General features: G+C 40.3%; 2 protein-coding genes across 2 annotated transcripts in view; both read right to left on the bottom strand.

Moving 5' to 3' along the window:
- Positions 1 to 14,452, bottom strand: part of cds1 (CDP-diacylglycerol synthase (phosphatidate cytidylyltransferase) 1) — a 37,683-nt gene extending 23,231 nt beyond the window's left edge. Inside the window, exon 1 of the mRNA XM_065267194.2 lies at positions 14,130 to 14,452. Coding sequence (XP_065123266.2) covers positions 14,130 to 14,192 — 63 coding nt within the window. The 5' untranslated portion in view covers positions 14,193 to 14,452. The remainder of the gene's footprint in view (positions 1 to 14,129) is intronic.
- Positions 14,453 to 16,239: 1,787 nt separating this feature from the next.
- wdfy3 (WD repeat and FYVE domain containing 3) overlaps positions 16,240 to 18,649 on the bottom strand; it is a 102,401-nt gene continuing 99,991 nt past the window's right edge. Inside the window, 1 exon segment of the mRNA XM_065266889.2 lies at positions 16,240 to 18,608. Coding sequence (XP_065122961.2) covers positions 18,488 to 18,608 — 121 coding nt within the window. The 3' untranslated portion in view covers positions 16,240 to 18,487.

Here is an 18,649-nt window from a genome sequence, read left to right as displayed (position 1 = left end):
ATGATTCTAAGTGTTAAAGGGTTAAACATTTTGTCATCAATTACTTTCTCTCACGTTAGGGTTAGGTTAGGGGTTAGGGTTATAAATGTCTTTGTTCTGATGAACACGAAGGAAGATACTTTGAGGAATGTTTGTAACCAAACCATTGATGTGCCCCATTCAATTCCATAGTATTATTTTTTCCTATTATAGAAGTGAATGGGACTCATGATCTGTTACAAACATTCCTTAAAATATCTTCCTTCTTGTTCATCAAAACAAAGAAATTTATACAGCTTTCTAACAATGTGAGAGTGAGTAAATGATGACAGAATTTTCATTTTTTGGTGAACTATCCCTTTAAGCGTGATGAGGTAAAAGTTATTTTTGCACAGTTTTAGTAAAAATATAAAAATGTCTCTCTCTCATATAAATTATAGCAGTTTGTTTAAAGCATACTTTATGCAACAGTAATAATAAGACATAAGTATCTTTGTGCTCCAGCTTCTTTCAACCATGTGCATGCAGATCCACACAGTGATTGTCTTTTTTTACTAAATAAGAGAAATATACTGTACCACATACAGTACGTGTTGGGTTGTTTCAACCCATAATTGGGTAAATATGGACAAACCCAACTGCTTGTTTCAATTAACCTAGAAAATATCAACATTTGACACAACCACAGGCTAAAAACCAAGGGTGTGATGATGTGATGATCTCCTCGATCAAAGCACAAATAACTAAATTCTTAGGGCAGGAATACAGGTAGGCACCTGAGAGGCATACTGTCTGTATGCCTCATGATTGTAACACGTATCGCTTAGGTTACTCACGTAACCCCGGTTCCCTGAAATAACGGGAACGAAGCATTGCGTCAGTTAGCTGACGCTATGGGGGGGGGAAACTCCTGTTTACTCCGTGACTGAAGCCTATTGGTTAACGTCTGTACAAAGTACAGACCAATGACGTTTGAACCCGCGCGCGGGAGGAACGCGTCCTTATATAAGCGCGGTTCAATCGTCAGGAGCTCATTATATTCGACTGAAGCGCGCAGCCGAATAACACTCGCTGCGTAGACGTTTGTAGCACGGCAAGAGACGCAATGCTTCGTTCCCGTTATTTCAGGGAACCGGGGTTACGTGAGTAACCTAAGCGTTCCCTTTCAATACGGTTCACTTCGCATTGCGTCAGTTAGCTGACGCTATGGGGGAACGTAATCCCATCACGCCGTGCATACACAACGTACTGAAGTGCCTTACCGGAGAGACACTGCGTGTGGCCCTATACCCGGCATATTCACAGCTTAAAAAGCAAATGTGTAAGCACCATATAATTGTTGACGCGCACACGGTGGGGTTTTAAACGCACCGGGGGCACATAACATAGCACAAGACGGCGAGGTACCGAGCGCGCCGCGGCTGTGCGAGATAAGTAAATTCAGAGTCACGTTGGTGAGCTCGCTGAGCGCACCGTGGTGTACACATAAAACGCATGAGCGTGCATGATGGGGCCGAGAGAACCTGCGCTCGTAGGGCAGGGACGTCTAAGCTGTACAATCTGACAACGTAGACGGCGAAGACCAGCCGGCCGCGTAGCAGATATCAAATATAGATATAGATACCCCTGTAGACCAAGTTCATGAAGAAGCCAAACTCGCAGAGAGTGGGCTCTATATAGGACATAGCTCATAGAGGGGCGTGAGCCAGTGCGATGGTTTCAACGATCCATCTAAATAACCACTGTTAGCAACAGACATACGTAGTGAGTGATCTGCGAAGCTCACGAACGGCCGATCTGACTATAATATGCGGCAGAACGGTTCGTAGCGTGGGATTATACAGATACCACAATAGTGTGAACCCAGGTGCACCCTCGAGCGCATCGGGATGCACATAGGTAGTATTATAGTGCACAGATCGGTGAGCTTTCCAAGCGCGCCGTAAATGTGTATTGACTATAAATTGCACGGGCACAGGTGAACACTTGAATACATTGTGAATGCATATAGATGAATCAGAGTGTTATAATGCACAGGCCGGCAAGATTCTCGAGCGCGCCGTCATGTGTTCTGATAATAAATTGTGCGCACACGGGTGAACTCTTCAGTGCACCGTGAATGCGTATAGATAAATCAGTGCACAGAACGCGCCGTGAATGTGTACAAATATGATTGATGAACGTAACGGTGGGCACCCAACGCACCGTGAACGTACACAGATGAACAACAATGTATGTGTCACAAATCATAACACAGCTGTGTATACAGGTGAGCTTTCCCAAGCGCATCTTATTGTATACCAAAATGTTATAGCGTGTACATGTGAGCTTCTCTAAGCGCACGGTGGACGCATATAAATTAAAAACCATATCGTGCATACAGGTGAGCTAAAGGGCGCACCTTTAATGCAACAAACCTCAGTAGTGCGAAGCAGGGATGTCGAAGCTGTAAACTGACAACGTGGACGGCGGGGACCAGCCGGCCGTGTCACAATTGTCAAATGAGAAACCTCTAAGACCATGCCCATGCTCTAAGACAAGTGAGCATAATTGTCACGGGAGGTGATAACGTCAACGATCCATAAATAGCCTGTATTGACAGGTGCTCTAGTGAGTGATCTGTGACGCAGATGAACAGCTGATCGTCTGATGTACGTCAGACGTATGTGTCATCCAGGACCTTGGACAGTTCCAGAGCGCTGTGCCTCGGGCACCGTCCGCATCTGAGAAATGACAGGCTTATGAATAAAGTGAATGGCCAGCCGTAAAAGCATGGTTCGCTGTTACCGCCGCCGTCCGCATCTGAGAGATGACAGGCTTGTGAATTAAATGAATGGTCGGTCTTAAAAGCGTGGTTCGCTGTTATCACGGCCACATAGATATAGGTAGGGGAGAGAGCCGCCGTGCCTCTGTAGTGAGGAGAAAAGTGTTCCACCCACGATTCGCGGGGGGTATTGACTTTCAAATGTCACTAGACAGAATGGATCAGACTTGCATAAGGACGCCTCGTGAAAGGGGTCCTAGCAGCTTGTGTCAATGTGTCATAAGGCACGTAATGTAGGTCGTGTCCCACGGATGCCATCTCCGCACGCCCATCGTAATGGGTTAATATTGGTAGTTTTAGCATGAGATGCGTATCACTCTGATTGAACATAGCTTATAAAGCGATGCAATGAGTTTATAAAGGAGATGACTCGTCAGCAGGGACGTGCACAGGGGGGTTGCTCAGGTTGCCCGGGCAACTGCCCATATGCCCTTCTCGACTCAAGTTGCTCTTCCGAGGTGGAAAAAAATAAATTTTACTTTTACTTTGTTTACACTATGCAGCGTTCCTTCATTACTGTATTTTAATTAATTACAAAATTTGTATTTTATTTTTAAATTGCTATCTTGTGTTTCTGGCGCATTCGCGAATTAATGACTCGTTTGAGTCGAGTCCTTACAAAGTGTTGAAAATAAATGAGTCTTTTGAGTCGATTCTTTACAAAGCGAATGGGCCAAACGTTTAAAATTGGTTCGCGAATCAGTTTGAATGAATTGTTCAGATCGCTGCAAAAACGGAATCGTTCGAAGCTGTTTTACTCGTAACCTATGTAGAAACACACAGAATATAACCAGTGTTGGGTGACGTGGAAATTAATTTACCAATCTTTTAACTAAAAGCAAAACTTCACACATGTACCCGCCATTACATACACGCGATCGTTCGTCGTCAGACACGCGTGCAACCTCCAGAAGCATTGTAGCACAGATTGAAGAAAATCCATCGATGATTGACATCTGATTCGCTGTATACTGTACTGTATGATGTAAGTGATTCTCACAAAACACACGTGACATGACAATGTAAGAAAACATGAGTTTTGTCTAAAATCATTTTTATGTAAGTGTAAACTGTCAATGTCCTCAGACCATCTCAGGAGATTTCTAACTTTATACATATGCAAAACTGTTGTCAGTTTACTTGTCTGATATTTCAGCTATAAGCTACATCAACATTGAGACTAGAGTTAATTTGTTAATTTGAAATGCTTGTCTATTCTGTGTTTGTATTCTTTTTTCTGTACTGTTTGTGTATGTTGTAGTTTTACACATACTGTAGAAGTGCCCTACATAAGTATTCTTCTGTTTGTTGTGGAGTCAAGAAATGTCTAAACATTAAAAGATGAACATGTGACAAAAGTACAGAATCTGTCACACTATTATTTTTTAATGGTCACTTAGCTGTGTCCTGATTGTTTACACATGAAAAGCATAAAATGTGTAGGATCAGTTTGATTCACGTATGTGCATTTGTGTACAACATACATAAGTCAGCATTTAATGCTGTTGTTCTTTGTTGTTAAAGCATGTATGTGTTGAAACATAAACAAAGGTTAATAAAATGTGACATTCTAAACTTCTGACATACTGATATTTATCTTACCAATTTCTGGTCTCCACAGCAAACAGAAAAATCTTGTCTTTACAGTTCTGATACTTATGGAGGGCACTGTAGTGTGTGTGTGTGTGTGTGTGTGTGTGTGTGTGTGTGTGTGTGTGTGTGTGTGTGTGTGTGCGTGCGCGTGCGTGTGTGTGTGCGCGTGTGTGTGCGCGTGTGTTTGCATGTGTATATCTAGATTTATTTTTTCATGAGTAACTAGTAACTCGCTACTTGAGTATTATTTTCATTGCATACTTTTTACTTCTACTTGAGTAATTATTTATTCAGTTACTTGTACTTTTACTTGAGTAAAGTTTTTGGCTACTCTTTCCACCTCTGTTAAAATCTTCATAAATCCTGGCTGAGTTTGCCTCCTTTAAGCCTAAATAATCAGACAGATAGCAGCTAGCTATCATAGCTTGCAGACAAGCAGCCTAGGCTACAATTTTTTTGGTAGGCATTAGTCAATGTTTGCTGATTTTAATAAAGACCCTGTTATTCTCAGTCCTTCATATTGGCCGTGAGTTTAAAAAAAAAATTAGGGGGGGGGTGCCCTTTATTTAGGTCAGAGCAACTGCCCCTAAAGAATCCTGTGCACGTCCCTGCTCGTCAGCTTGTTCAGGGGGCGAGATCTCAGTCTGGTTCGGTAAATAATGAAACCACCGTAGATTGCCCGACCGCATTATCACAATAACACGGTCGAGAGTGCTGCAGTGCTAAATCATCCTCTTAAATGTACCGTATTCACAGTACAAGGTGATTTATATGAGACAAACGGCGTTCCACGCGCCGAAGGCTGATTGCCGTCGTAAAGCGTGTTCAACCCACAGCAAATGCTGGGCTAGCTCGTAATGACAGCACTCCATGCAGCAGTGTGTAACTTAAGCAAGCTTCCCGGCCGTCAGCTCGGGGCGGGACCTTTGCTTAGTCAAACTGAAGTGGACTTATGAACAATGCCACGATATTCAGCTTTCTGAGGCTCGTTAGAGGGGTACGTGCGCCCGTCTTAAACGAGATGCCGCGCGCGTCTGACTGTGCGCGCGCTTTAAGCTTTGAAACTTATTGTGGCGGGTAGCAAGCTCACTTGAGGTTGATATTACCCTTAATATCTCCGAGTATTGGAGCGGAGGTGTGAGCGTCTTCGGATCCGCTAATATAAATCAGCTATATGGCCGAAAAACGTCATAAACCGCTTGGCTGTAAAGGGTTTGAGTGGCCGTCCGGAGAGGGCGCGATTCAAACGCTTGGAGCCATGCAAAAGTCTGAGGCTGTCCTTCCTCTAGGAAGAGAGATTAACAGCCGTAAGACCGTGCTCGTTTGCGCCATCAGCATCGTAGCGGAGAAACTGAGGTGGGCTGCGAGCGAATTTGGCAGAAAGGTGTTAGAGACACCGTACAGTCGTGGGGTGTCAATACACAGTATATGGCCAAACCGGGGTTTTTTCGGCTAGCGTCGATAGAATTATGGGCAGCGGGCCGTGTGTGCGTATTACTGATTGCTTGTCAGTAAGGCGATAAAGTGTTTATAGACACCGTACAACCGTGGGTGTCAATACACAGTATAGTAAGCACGGAAATTACTCTTTTTAGAGGAATTAAATACCGTTCGCCACTATAGTGAGGTCGCATAGCCGACAGTATTACACAGTATGTTTGAATAAACAGCACACAGAAAACATTTCAGGGCGGTCCAGCCGAGGCGCGACATAACCCCTTTTTCCCAGACAGTTTCGTTCTCTGTTGATGCAGCTATGCTGCGGAGACCAGAGCTCAGCCGTTCAGGTGCACAAGCCTCAGTAGTGACGGTGACCGAACGGCTCACGGAGCAGGGTAGTATGTCTAGGTAGTTTAATGTCAGACTGAACCCATCGCAGAGAGGAAGTCTGCCGCGAGGCCCGCGGTTTTGCCGTTTATTAAAAGGGCAGAAAAACCGGGTATATATATATAAGAATGTACCAATATTCAGCGCACTGATATAGGACGGGACTGAATAAAGGGAGGTATTCGGGCCTCAGTATATTATAAACAAATTCGTTCTGCCTCTGATTCCGTCTAAACCAGAGAGAAATTACCAGGCAGACGAAAAATGAGCTATCTGAAGTGAGATCGGCTCAGGCCAGTAAAGCTCTATAATAAGTGTTTTAGCGCTCCAATAGAGGCGTGTCCGCCTTATCGAGCAGACGAATGAGATCGTGCCGCTCCAGGAGGGGAGGGGCATGAAGCTCTCTTAAAATGAGTGTTCTTGGTGCTCCAATAGCGGCGAATCGGCCCTATCGAGCAGACGAATGAGATCGCGCCGCTCCAGGAGGGGAGGGGCATGAAGCTCTGTAATCGTTGAACACTGGACAGCTGCATTTAGAGGCAGCGAGCCGTAATACCGCGTGCTAGCTAAGCCGTTAAGAGACCTCACCACTGTGGGGAAAGGAGCGAGGGACTCCGCGAGCGTGGAGCACGAGTGGCTGTGCTATGACAGAGACAGGGGCAGACCGCCCGTGTTTGCTTGTCGTATGCATCTATCCAGGTCTACGGTTCCCCGCTTGTTCATCTCAACAAGAGAGGAACGGCAGAGGGGAGCAGCAACAGACAGAACAGCCATGCGTTGTGACGGTATCACCCGATGCACTCGGGGGATTAATATATGTGCCAGAGATCTCGCCACTGAATTTGAGAGGAGCGAAGGGACTCTGTAAGCATGAACGGTTGCGGTGTGACAGAACACAGGGGGAGTTAGTCCGTGTGTGCTTGTCTATGCATCCATCTAGTCTCATGGCTCGCCGTGTGTTCATCCCGGCGAGAGAGGAACAGCAGGGGGAGCACGAAACATGGATAAGACAACCAAAGCATAAGCGCGGTCCCGGCGTGGGAGGTGCCAGACCGGTAACGCGCTCGGAGGAAATTCATAGCAGAGAGGCTCACCGAGCCGCTGTGCTGGACGCTATTACAACAGCGCCTGCTCTTTTAGCTTATAGCTTTATATTAAAAATATTGATCTTACCGGGCGGCCGCAGGGGAGACCTCGTCAGGCGTGTCCGCTGCACAGGGCTCGTACCACGGCAAGCGAAGGCTATCTTCGGTTCTCGGCCGGAAAGCGGCAGGGGAAGACGCTAGACCTGGACTCTGCTATCTTCGGTTCTCAGCCGGAAAACGGCAGGAGAAGACGCTAGGCCTGGACTCCGCTGCAGGGCTTTTGTCAACGGCGAGGTAAGGCTTCTTCTTTTTCTTCGGAGCAGCGAGAGGTTCGCGCTGAAGGAGAAAATAATGAGCTCCTGACGATTGAACCGCGCTTATATAAGGACGCGTTCCTCCCGCGCGCGGGTTCAAACGTCATTGGTCTGTACTTTGTACAGACGTTAACCAATAGGCTTCAGTCACGGAGTAAACAGGAGTTTCCCCCCCCCATAGCGTCAGCTAACTGACGCAATGCGAAGTGAACCGTATTGAAAGGGAACCTCCTGTGAGTGAGGATATAAGCAGACTAGTGTGCTGATTAGCTTTTCCATAAATGAGACTACACTAATCCCAGACAAAGAGAGAAAGGGAAAAGGCCCAGTCCAGCTCTACCCCAGCTAGGCTTAGCACACACCACAACACAAACACACAAAGGCATAATGACTTTGTCACCGTATCTCTCATTCAGTATCTACTGGCACAGCGGGTGTCTGTAGCTAAATGTGCTGAAAGGACAAAGATCATATAACCAATGTGTCCAAGTGTCAAATCATCACTTTGGGAATGATGAAAGTGACTTACTAAATTCTCTTTAAAGTGCTATAAAATAAAAAGTCTTAGAAAAGAAATGAGACCCTATATTTATGTCAGGAGATGAATGACAGCTTGGCACAGTTTTTTACTGTCGCTTTAATTGCTTTACAGGGGTGGCAGAAAATGGGCACATTAGGAATTCATACTGTTGCCGGAAATAATGAAATGAGCACTCACTGCTGTAGTCAAAAGCGACAGGAGGAGAGCTAATGCAGCAGCATTCCTACCGCAGTGATAAGTGCTGGATTCTGTGTCCACTGTTGCAATAGTGGGACACCAGGATATATGCTTTTTCTCCGCATGAAACATTTATGCTTGTGTTCATAACCAGGCTTTAAAACTAACTGGTGACTTTTGGGAAACACAAAAATAGCCCCATTTAGGGCTGGGCGATATTAACCAAAATCTATATCTCTGTATTTGGGGGTGGGTGATACTTAGGGCTGGGCAAAAAATTTTTTTTTTAAAGTGGTCGATTCAAAATCGATTCTCAAAGGCCACAAATCGATTTTAAAAAAATGAAATAACCTGATCCTGTTTGATCAAGGATTGCGACTTTTTTCAGCTTACATTTTTCATCTTGCATCAAAATTGTATTGTATTTAACATAATTATATGCATTTCAAAATTAGAGATGGGTTCTGTTTTAATGTACCAAAGTGTACCTAAAATAAAAGAGTTTAATATACAGGTTTGTGGCTATTAATTTCTTTTTATTAATTACCTACTTTGTTAACTTACGTTCACTGTTCTTTTTTATAAATATATCTGCAAATCGATCTGGAACATCTGAATCGATACCCAGCCCTAGTGATAATATACAACATGCAGACTGGTCAAAAAAAACATTCTGTCAGATCTTTTGTTGCAAAAATGGAGAGTCATATCAAACCATCCCAATCGGGTGTGCCTCATACATCTTGAAAAGTGAAACTGCTGGCTCTTTGATCTGGTGGCTGGCTTGGCTGCAGTACAAGTCATAAACCCCACCCTCTCCAAGCAAACAAATGGGACTTGGCTCAAAATAAATTACACTTCCAATAAAGTTTTCAAAATATGGTTTTGGTCCTTTAAGATAGTTGTTATCACGCTGATATCTGTTCAATTGTTCATTTCTGTGATAAGTTTCATTTTAGCTTGTAATGTGACGCTATTTTGTTATGATTGACATTTGTGATTGACAGCTTCTCTAAGACTCTCTGAGGTTCGAGGGAAAATTAAAGATAAAACTAACTATTCATTTTAGATTTCTGTGTTATTTCACACAGACAAAATGTACGGAGCGTGGTTGAATCGGGCGTGCGAGTGTTTGGGTGGAAGTTTGATACCCTCTGGGCTCCACAGATGATTCCTTTTGTGCATTCCATGGCTACAAACTGGCGTTTTTGCATAACATGGCAGTGCTTATTGCCGGACATCTTACGTTCAGGTCATTACAATGGAAGTAAGGACGGCGTTGCGTCGTCCATCTTTTTTTACAGTATATGATATACGATAAGACGATATTGTCTCATCACGTATCTGGATGCAAAAATACCGATATATTACCAAAATTTGAATCCGCACAGCCCTAACCCTATTCAGGGTTTCCCGCAGCATTTTTCAGTTCGGGTGGCCCACCTAAGCTGGGATACCCTACCACCTTAACTAGGTCGTCCAAAAAAAAAAAATTCCACCAAACGCCACATGGCCAAAATGAGAGAAAGACATGGTCCGTCACTGTCTGGAGGATAACTAGCCTGTTGATAAAACATTTAATTCATTAATAATCTAGTATGTGTTCATTTTTTGTCATAGTTTCTTCAAAATTGAGTTTTATTTGAGTGTTTTAAATAAAATATTTTCATCATGACGCATACGCCCCGCCCCTTTGATTGCCACGCCCCCGGCCCGCCCACCTGCACAACCCTACCACCTTAACTAACAAATTTTCTGTGGGAAACCCTGCTATTGGATACCACTGAAATTGGTTATATATTTACCTTTTTATTCTCTGTATCAGCCCTAGGATCTGGCTTCAGCAATCATTCCAAAACTTGCCAGACCTGTACAACCATCACTACCTGCCAAGTGATCACCAGTATGACTCAAACCATTACTATAATGATCCACCATCCAGACCAGCACCAAACCATCTTGTCCAAGTTTTTTTTAGCAAGGAAAATAAAAAGAAACTGTACAAACATCAACAACGTCTACACCACCAGGCCCCTATAAGATAACTGTGTGATTACAAAAGGTGCTGAGTAACCAGCTTGTTTTTAGGAATTGCAGAAGTAGGCCATGATGACCAGAGGAAAAAAGTCAGATAGAATCTATCATTGAGACCAGGCTTAAGGACATGCCTACAGAGAGGTTGTGACGCTCTATTAAACTCTGTCTCTAAAGGGTTGCTGAGGTGGTACATTTCAAACTATACTAAAACCCAGAGATACAGAGGGTAATAATGTTTTTGTCACTAAGATGGAGATAAGATATTAACTCAAAACCATGAGTCTGAGCTCTGTGGTATACCATAAGTCTCTGAGATAGGAGAACAAATAAAAAAGTGCAGAGCTGTAAATCGTGATTATTGCGGTGAGTGATGGGGAGTCTGACCTTGAGAGGACTGACTGAGGGGCTCTGAACAGACAGGCATAGCTCAGCCTATGAGACATCAGCATTAGTCATATAAGGTCAGTGCTCTCCAAGAAAACAACACAACTGCTAACGGCCTTACGCCTGCATGTTCCTAGCATAACATCTATTTGTATACAGTATTTACCATACAAAAGGATAAACCAGCTACCCTCGCAGAATAATTAATGCATAAAAAATGCCCAAAGTATTTCAATAGTATTTCTGTAAAAAGACCTAATAGTTGGGTTTGTTTCTCTTTGACCCGAGAATGCTTTCAGCATAACCCAGCATTTTTTAGAGTAATGTTGAATAACAGGATATTTTAGAATAATATAGCTTTGTTGACATACGAAGCAGTAGTTCTGCATTTCCTTAAAGGAAAACACCACCGTTTTTCAACATTTACTTACAAATCTTATCTCAACTTAGACTAATTAATACATACCTATCTTTTTTCAATGCATACACTTAATCTTTGTAAAGCGTGTCGTGAATGTGTTAGCATTTAGCATAGTTCCATTTAATCCTTAGGATCCAAACAGGGATGAATTTAGAAGCCACCAAACACTGTTTTCCCTATTTAAAGACTGTTACATGAGTAGTTACACGAGTGAGTATGGTGACACAAAATAAAATGTGCCAATTTTTTAAGCAGAATATAAACTTACATACAATATAGTTCTCATTTTTATCCGCTTTTTTATTTTGTGCCTGCACGTGAAACTACTCATGTAACAGTCTTTAAATAGGGAAAACATGGAATTGTTTGGTTGCTTAGGATCCTTAGGAATTAATGTGGCTAGGCTAAATGTGAATTATTGTATTATTGTTAATACAACGCACTGTACAAAGATTAAGTGAATGCATTGAATTAAGATAGGTATGTATTCATTAGTCTAAGGTGAGAACATAGTAAAATATTGAAAAACGGTGATGTTTTCCTTCAAAGTTGGTACTAAAGTTAGGATAAAATGCAAAATGGCAGAACTAATTGTTGGGTTGAGGACTAATGGATTTTGACTTCTTGATGCTATTGGTGCAGCAGACACACCAATCCATAAATGATGGCCCAAAATGTTTCTAGATTTGGTTATATGACGTTGTGTATTGCCGTATTGGACCATCTTGGGTGTGGATTATTTTTGAATAATTCAACGGCTCGTCATCAATTATTTTTTACTTAAACTGATCCTGAATTCTTGAAACACTGTAATACGGTTAAAACATAACACAACACAACACACATTCTTATCCATGACAAAAAAATGTGTACTGTACTTCACAAGTTCTTCACACAATGGTTCCATAAAGAACCTTCAACATCTGAAGAACCTTTCAAAAACCCTTCTATAGCATAGCTGTAAAAACCTTTTAAGCACCTTTATTTTTAAGGGTGTAATTGAGAAATCAATTACAAATGTGTTCAAAACACATCCATTTCCAAGATGACTACTGTGCACAACTTTCCCAAACTGTGGCCAAGTGATTTGTTGACCCGTCTCACATGTGATTTGGGATCTCAGCCAATATTAGTCAGACTAAAGACCGTTTGTTCAATTGAACATCAACACGCATCATTTCCAGAGAAGTAAAGGCTCTATGCCAGTGATCTCCAACAATGATTACATATTTTTATAGTAGCTTAACTTTTTTTAATTGTATGTTAACATAAAAAAAAAATTTTGAGTAGACTATATTGAAAAAGTAGCCCTCCAGATTGTTATCTAGGGCTGCCAGATAATTGCATGTGATTGTCACACGCATCTCGTCAGTGAAGCCGGTTTCCTGATTTCGCCATTACCTGCTTTCATATGGAGCAGCATTTACTACACAAAGCCGCAGCTGACAATCGGGGCAATTTCGCATTAATTATTGCAGACATATTGCAATATGGTTCAGCTTGTCAGGGAACTATATACAAAAGGTACAAACCCCAAAGTAAACAATGATGCGGGTTATCATATCCAACGTAAATCTCTTTTCTTGGACTACAACAAACAAACGGATTGTAGGCAACAGTTTACTTCCTGGGACTGGTGATGTAGACAAGACCGACGTAATCATAATTCCTCTCGCTTGGACTCACAGCCTTAGGTTAACTCATGTTTGCAACCGAATCTTTCAAACATGGTAAGGAGCGTCACGTTTCCGCTTTTCAGATCAATGAGCGCTTTTCAGATCAATGAGTTTTGTACAAAATCTGTGCGTTTCAGGAAGAGAGTGAAATCTGGAGCTACATGTACGGTATGTGGAAAATAATTTGTTTTTACCCATAAACCATGCAAACACATTGTATTATACCAAATACACAAAATAACATTGTTTTAAGCAATGAAGTAGGTACTGTTTAAGATTAATTAAAAGATCATGTGTTCATTTAAAGGCAAGGCATAACCTTGTTAGAGATATGATATATATGTGATATTCATAAAATCAAGAAAGTTGATAAGATTGTAAAAAGCTGACTTTGAACAGATTCACAAGTTCATTTGAACTAAACCATGTTGCCTGTTATTTAATCATTTCTTCACTTCACCTTTCATAAAAAGCTGACCCAGTTCTTACCTTTCTTCAATCAAAATCTTCCAATAACTTTCTTCCAATAACTAACTCACGACTTATACAACTTAACTAAATTAATTTACTATCTGACAAGTTGTAAACAGTTTAATACCTTGTAATTACAGTTTGGCGCTCAAGGCATGTGACAATGTTACCAAATATGTAAATCAGTTATGTGTATGTGTACAGTATGTGTAACAGCAAATAAATGTTGGTCACTCACACTAGGTCTGGTGACGAACTTAAACTAACGAACTTAACTTTCTCTAACATAACCCCCAACAATCATGGTTTATGAAATTATAAATTAATCTTACCTCATGGCAGGTTAACATAAAGTTTATTCAGACAGAATTACTGTTGTTCAAACAAAGCCTATACTGTTTAAAACTAACTGCATTTTTGGCCATACCAAACACTTCTATAGCCTGGTGAACTGTTTTGAGTTATGATGCCTTAAAATGCTGTCTAGGTAGGCAGCTCGCTGAATTTTGAGACACAACCACAATGTGTATCTGTGTTTGCATTGTAAGTTATTATCCTCAACAACTTAATATCAGACAACTGAAATTAAGCTATTTATATAGACGTTAACTAATTTTACGCTATGTTTTTGAGTTTCACAACTAAAAAAGTCATTTAAGGCTAATGTTGTTGTTCTGTTCCAGTAGTATTTGTCTAATATTTACTTATGCTGAAGTGGGCTGGCCGTTCGTTAGCTGCTTAGCTAGAAGGTCACTCGCACTTGACTGAGGAAAATAAATACAGCCTCGTGAGGAAATTACCTTGTCACTGATGTTTTCTGTGCTGTCAGGATCTCCTCCTCCTCGCCTTCTTAGCTCCGTCATTTTCGCTGAATTCAGTCGGAATAATACATAGATATCGTCGGAGATCAGCGTTAAAAAGAAGCAGAGGCGGCTCGGGGTTAGTCTCGTTAATCCGGATAGTTTAAGCAATAGCGAACATTAAAGTGTCTTCGGCAGCCTACGCGCATTTGTTTATGTCCACAGATCTGCGCTCGCTCGCTGCTGTGATAGTTAGTTTAGTGAGAGACCAATCTCTCTCTCTCTCTCTCTCTCTCTCTCTCTCTCTCTCTCTCTCTCTCTCTCTCTCTCTCAACATGAGGAAACACTGCTCCACTCTGCGGCTGGAGTTTAGCTCACTCATTCTCGCGACACCACACCAGGAAAACAGTGACGGTTATTAGCTCACTGTGAAGTCACATCCACCCAATGCCAATATTGGTGTCGTCATGTCAGGAGTCGCAAAAGTTCGCATTGTGCACGTGGATACATGGCATTTCATAGTTCTGTGAATGACCAAGGTCACGACAATGGTTGCGTTACAGCAGGTGCTTTACGTTTTACAATTTAATTTAAGTTGGTGGATCCCAACCTATTCTTTATTATACACAACAACAATAAGCCCCCTTCCCAAACTTACAGTAAACTTACCAATAAATACTCTAGTTTTTAAAAAAAAAAAGTTTCTATTAATTCTAGACTAAAGCAATTCTTTACACAGTAACTAGACTCTAAGGGGCAGTTTCCCAGACATGGACAGAGATTATACTAACTAGCTAGACTAAAATAAATGTAAGAGCTGTCCAAACTGAGAACAACTTGCCATGACATATCTTAAAGGGGTCATATTATAAGATTTTTTTAAGATGAGAAATAAGTATTTGGTGTCCCCAGAGTGCGTATGTGAAGTTTTAGCTCAAAATACTCCACAGATAAATAATTATAGCATGTTAAAATTGCCACTTTGTAGGTCTGAGCAAAATGTGCCATTTTGGGGTGTGTCCTTTAAAATGCAAATGAGCATTGAACCTCATTTGCATTTTGTTGAAATTTCATAGCGGCTGTTGCAAAAACCTCAGTAAAACTGACTATTATTAGCTTAAATTGAATTTAGTTGGCCTTATTAAACACTATTAAACACAAGGCTCATCATAATGAATGTTTTTAATGAAGGCTCACTGACAAAACTTTGCAATTACACAGAATAAAAATATTAATTGGTGTATTTTATAGGATTTTTTGATAGAAGGCATTGGGGACCCAATTATAGCACTTAAACATGGAAAAAGTCGGATTTTCACGCAATGACCCCTTTAAAATAAATCAGTGCACTTAGTTTGCACACAAGTAATGTTTTTAGTAAGGTGTGATTGTTAAAACTATATTTCCTAATTAACTAAAGCCTAGTCCTGGCTTAACCTAAACCCTGTCTGGAAAACCACCTGTGAACGTTTTGTAATTCTTTTAATGGTAAACAGCTCATGGTTCATAACGGTCGGTATTTGTAATATAAACTGTTAAAATTTGTATAGGAAGGTGTACATTAGCTATCTGTCTGCTAAGCAGATTTGTTTATTATGTATTAATAAAATTAAAGAAGTTATGGTTTAAGCATTCCAGTGACACAATGTCTCGTAGCTTTTTCTAGATGGCTCAGTGGTTTAGTAGCGGATACCAAAATTTAAACATGCATGTTGCAAGAACTCAGAGGGATTCATGATTCACTAAAATAAATTGTTTCTCAATCAATCAAATGATTTTTCAGGAGTTTTCCTGGAAAACAGTCATCATAAATGGGAGGCGTTGTTGCTTATGAAATCTAGAAAGTCCCACTATAAATTAAGCACAATTCTTATTGTATGTTTTACAATAAACATTCTACTGGAAAAAATTTATTCAAATCAATATAATCAAAAGGCAGTGCTATTTAAAATATCACATTTGATCTTAAATACAATATTTTTTAAACTTGAGTAAAAGAGCTTCCACTTTTTAATCTAACACATGAATCCAAATAAAAGCGCATTTAAGAGTTTAGTGATGCACTACATTGCAAGTAACAATGACTCATCTGAACAGAATACACTGGTGGTGGTAAACAGCAAGTATTTAATTGACATTAAATTAAAAAGTATGAGTACCATATCTATTGCATTATAATAACAGGTATGGGGTTACTTTATGGGGAGAGAGTTTTATGTAATTTTTTTCAACACAAATATACAATGAACATTCAGCTACCACAGTTTTGCACACTAGATACTGTAGTAATGCAGTCTATCACAAGACCACCAAAAAAAGGGACAATCCGTGTATTTCCTCAGTCCTGGGATCAGTCCTTAACGTCTAAATATAAGAATATAAAAGTCAACTCATAAGTTGTGGGATATACCTACCGAAACTGTACACAAAACTTTCAGGGTTTTCAGAATCAACTTGTTGAATAATGCCTTACAAATAAGAGAAATCAAATGTAATGCCAAAACATGTACAATACACTGACACATAAAGTCAGCTGTGTTAAACATGCAACAAGTAAACAAACTTGCTGAAAAATTACAAAACTTATTTAATCATAAAAAAAAGAAAATCTTATAATTGCATAAATACTTTGTACAGCTCATTTCACTGTGATGAAATGCACCATTTTAAAATAATAGCCCACAACATAACAATGCATTTGATCAAAACAACGATAACCCAACGTCTTTCTTGTCTACATGTCAAGGTGCAAAAATATTTTCAGACTGATATAGCCATTTTGATCTTAAAGCTGCTTGTTGACAGCAAAATCCCAACAGCTTGATGTTAAGATTGCACACTGAATTACAGTACATTAATGTATAATAAACTAGAAGGAGTGCATATTAGGCTGGACAGCTAATGACAGAAATTATATAACAAGGAATAAAACAAAATGTTCATCTTTTTAAGGATGCAAGTGTCAGAGAAAGAACGAGAAAGGAATTCTTTCTCCTAATCAAAGCAGCATTTTTAATATCGTATTGCCCACAGTATCACATTTTCAGTCCTGAAAGGTATAAGGACAATAATGTTCCAGTCTTCTTTTACACATTAAAACTTATTAAATCCCTTACTCATCATTACACACAATAACTTTCAAGCTACAGACTTTGCTGAAATGTAAATAGGAGTGAAAATGTCAGTGACTATTGCTTTAATAATCTAAAAACATATACACTGGTGCAACTTTGCAAATTGTTAAAACTGATATATACACAGTATGTTAAAAATAGCTGTTTTAACCTAAACTCATCTTTGTCAAGAGCTGGTTTAGCATCAATAACAAGTTGTCTAATTCATATTTGGTTAAGAAGAACAAAGAATCACATTAGGATGAGAAAGACGGAAGGCTGGCACTACACAAAAACATACAGACAGAGCACTGACATTTACAAACATCTCTCATAATCTAGTCTTTCAATTTACCATAAATACTCCTTTCTCTGAAACGCATAAAAAAGGTCGTGGAATCATCTAAAGGCCTGCAAATCCTTTCCTAATAAATCTGATATAATCTGAATCCCTGTCATTAAAAATCATTTAAAGTGATAAAAACGTCTAAATTTACATACTAACATCATCCAATACGTTACAATATACGTTAATAGTTACAAATCAAGGCAGTTTGGCAACAAAATGTAAAATTAAAACTTCTATATGGCAACATGCTGATACTGTGGGCAACACTTCAACAGAACGTACAAAACAAATAAAATAAGCATTTGCATAACTAGACACGCTAGTAATGTCAACCTACAAATATTATCAACATTCATAGTCCCCCAATAATATTTCGACTGGGATGCGGTGACTTGTGACATCAACTACACATACTCGCCTTTTCGGGGTTTTCTTAAAGCCATAAGTGATTTTTAACATAATACTATATTACAAGCAATGTGTCGTGTTTCTTTATCTTTTAATAATGACTTTTTGTTTTGCTGTTTCTAGTTAAAAAGGCCATTGTAAGTATTTACAATATAAACAAATGTCAACTCGTTTCAGGAGGAAGTGTTTTATGTGCATTGCTTTTCCTATAATCTAAACATTGCCAACTTGGTGGATGATGCCAATGCTGAGATGACCGAGCATACTGCAGAAGTAAAATGCAATAATGGTAAAAGATCGTCTCTCTCTCTCTCTCTTTAATGGTCACACCTCCGCGATATACGAAACGAGCATTAGTGATCCCATTTTAGTTACGTCAGTGCTTTACAGATAGGGATTTTGCACAGGGAGCAGTGGGATGGGTGTTTTTATTTTAAGAGGGAAGCTGGGGATTTAGGCGCACGGGTGTGAAGTGCGGTGGGGTTGATTTAGTTTCTCGGGCTCTCCTCAGAGCCCCGCTCATGCTGCAGGTTGTAGTAACAGTTTTGACACACTCGCACAGGAGAGGAGATCTTCAGCCGCTTAATCTCTGACTGGAAGCGACTGCACCTGAGGGAACATCCAACAACTCACAATGTCATTTTTGTCAA

This window comes from Paramisgurnus dabryanus, chromosome 5, assembly GCF_030506205.2.
Source record: "Paramisgurnus dabryanus chromosome 5, PD_genome_1.1, whole genome shotgun sequence".
Taxonomy (NCBI): Eukaryota; Metazoa; Chordata; class Actinopteri; order Cypriniformes; family Cobitidae; genus Paramisgurnus; species Paramisgurnus dabryanus.
Note: the sequence above shows the minus strand (reverse complement) of the source record. Positions and strands in the feature narration are given on the sequence as shown.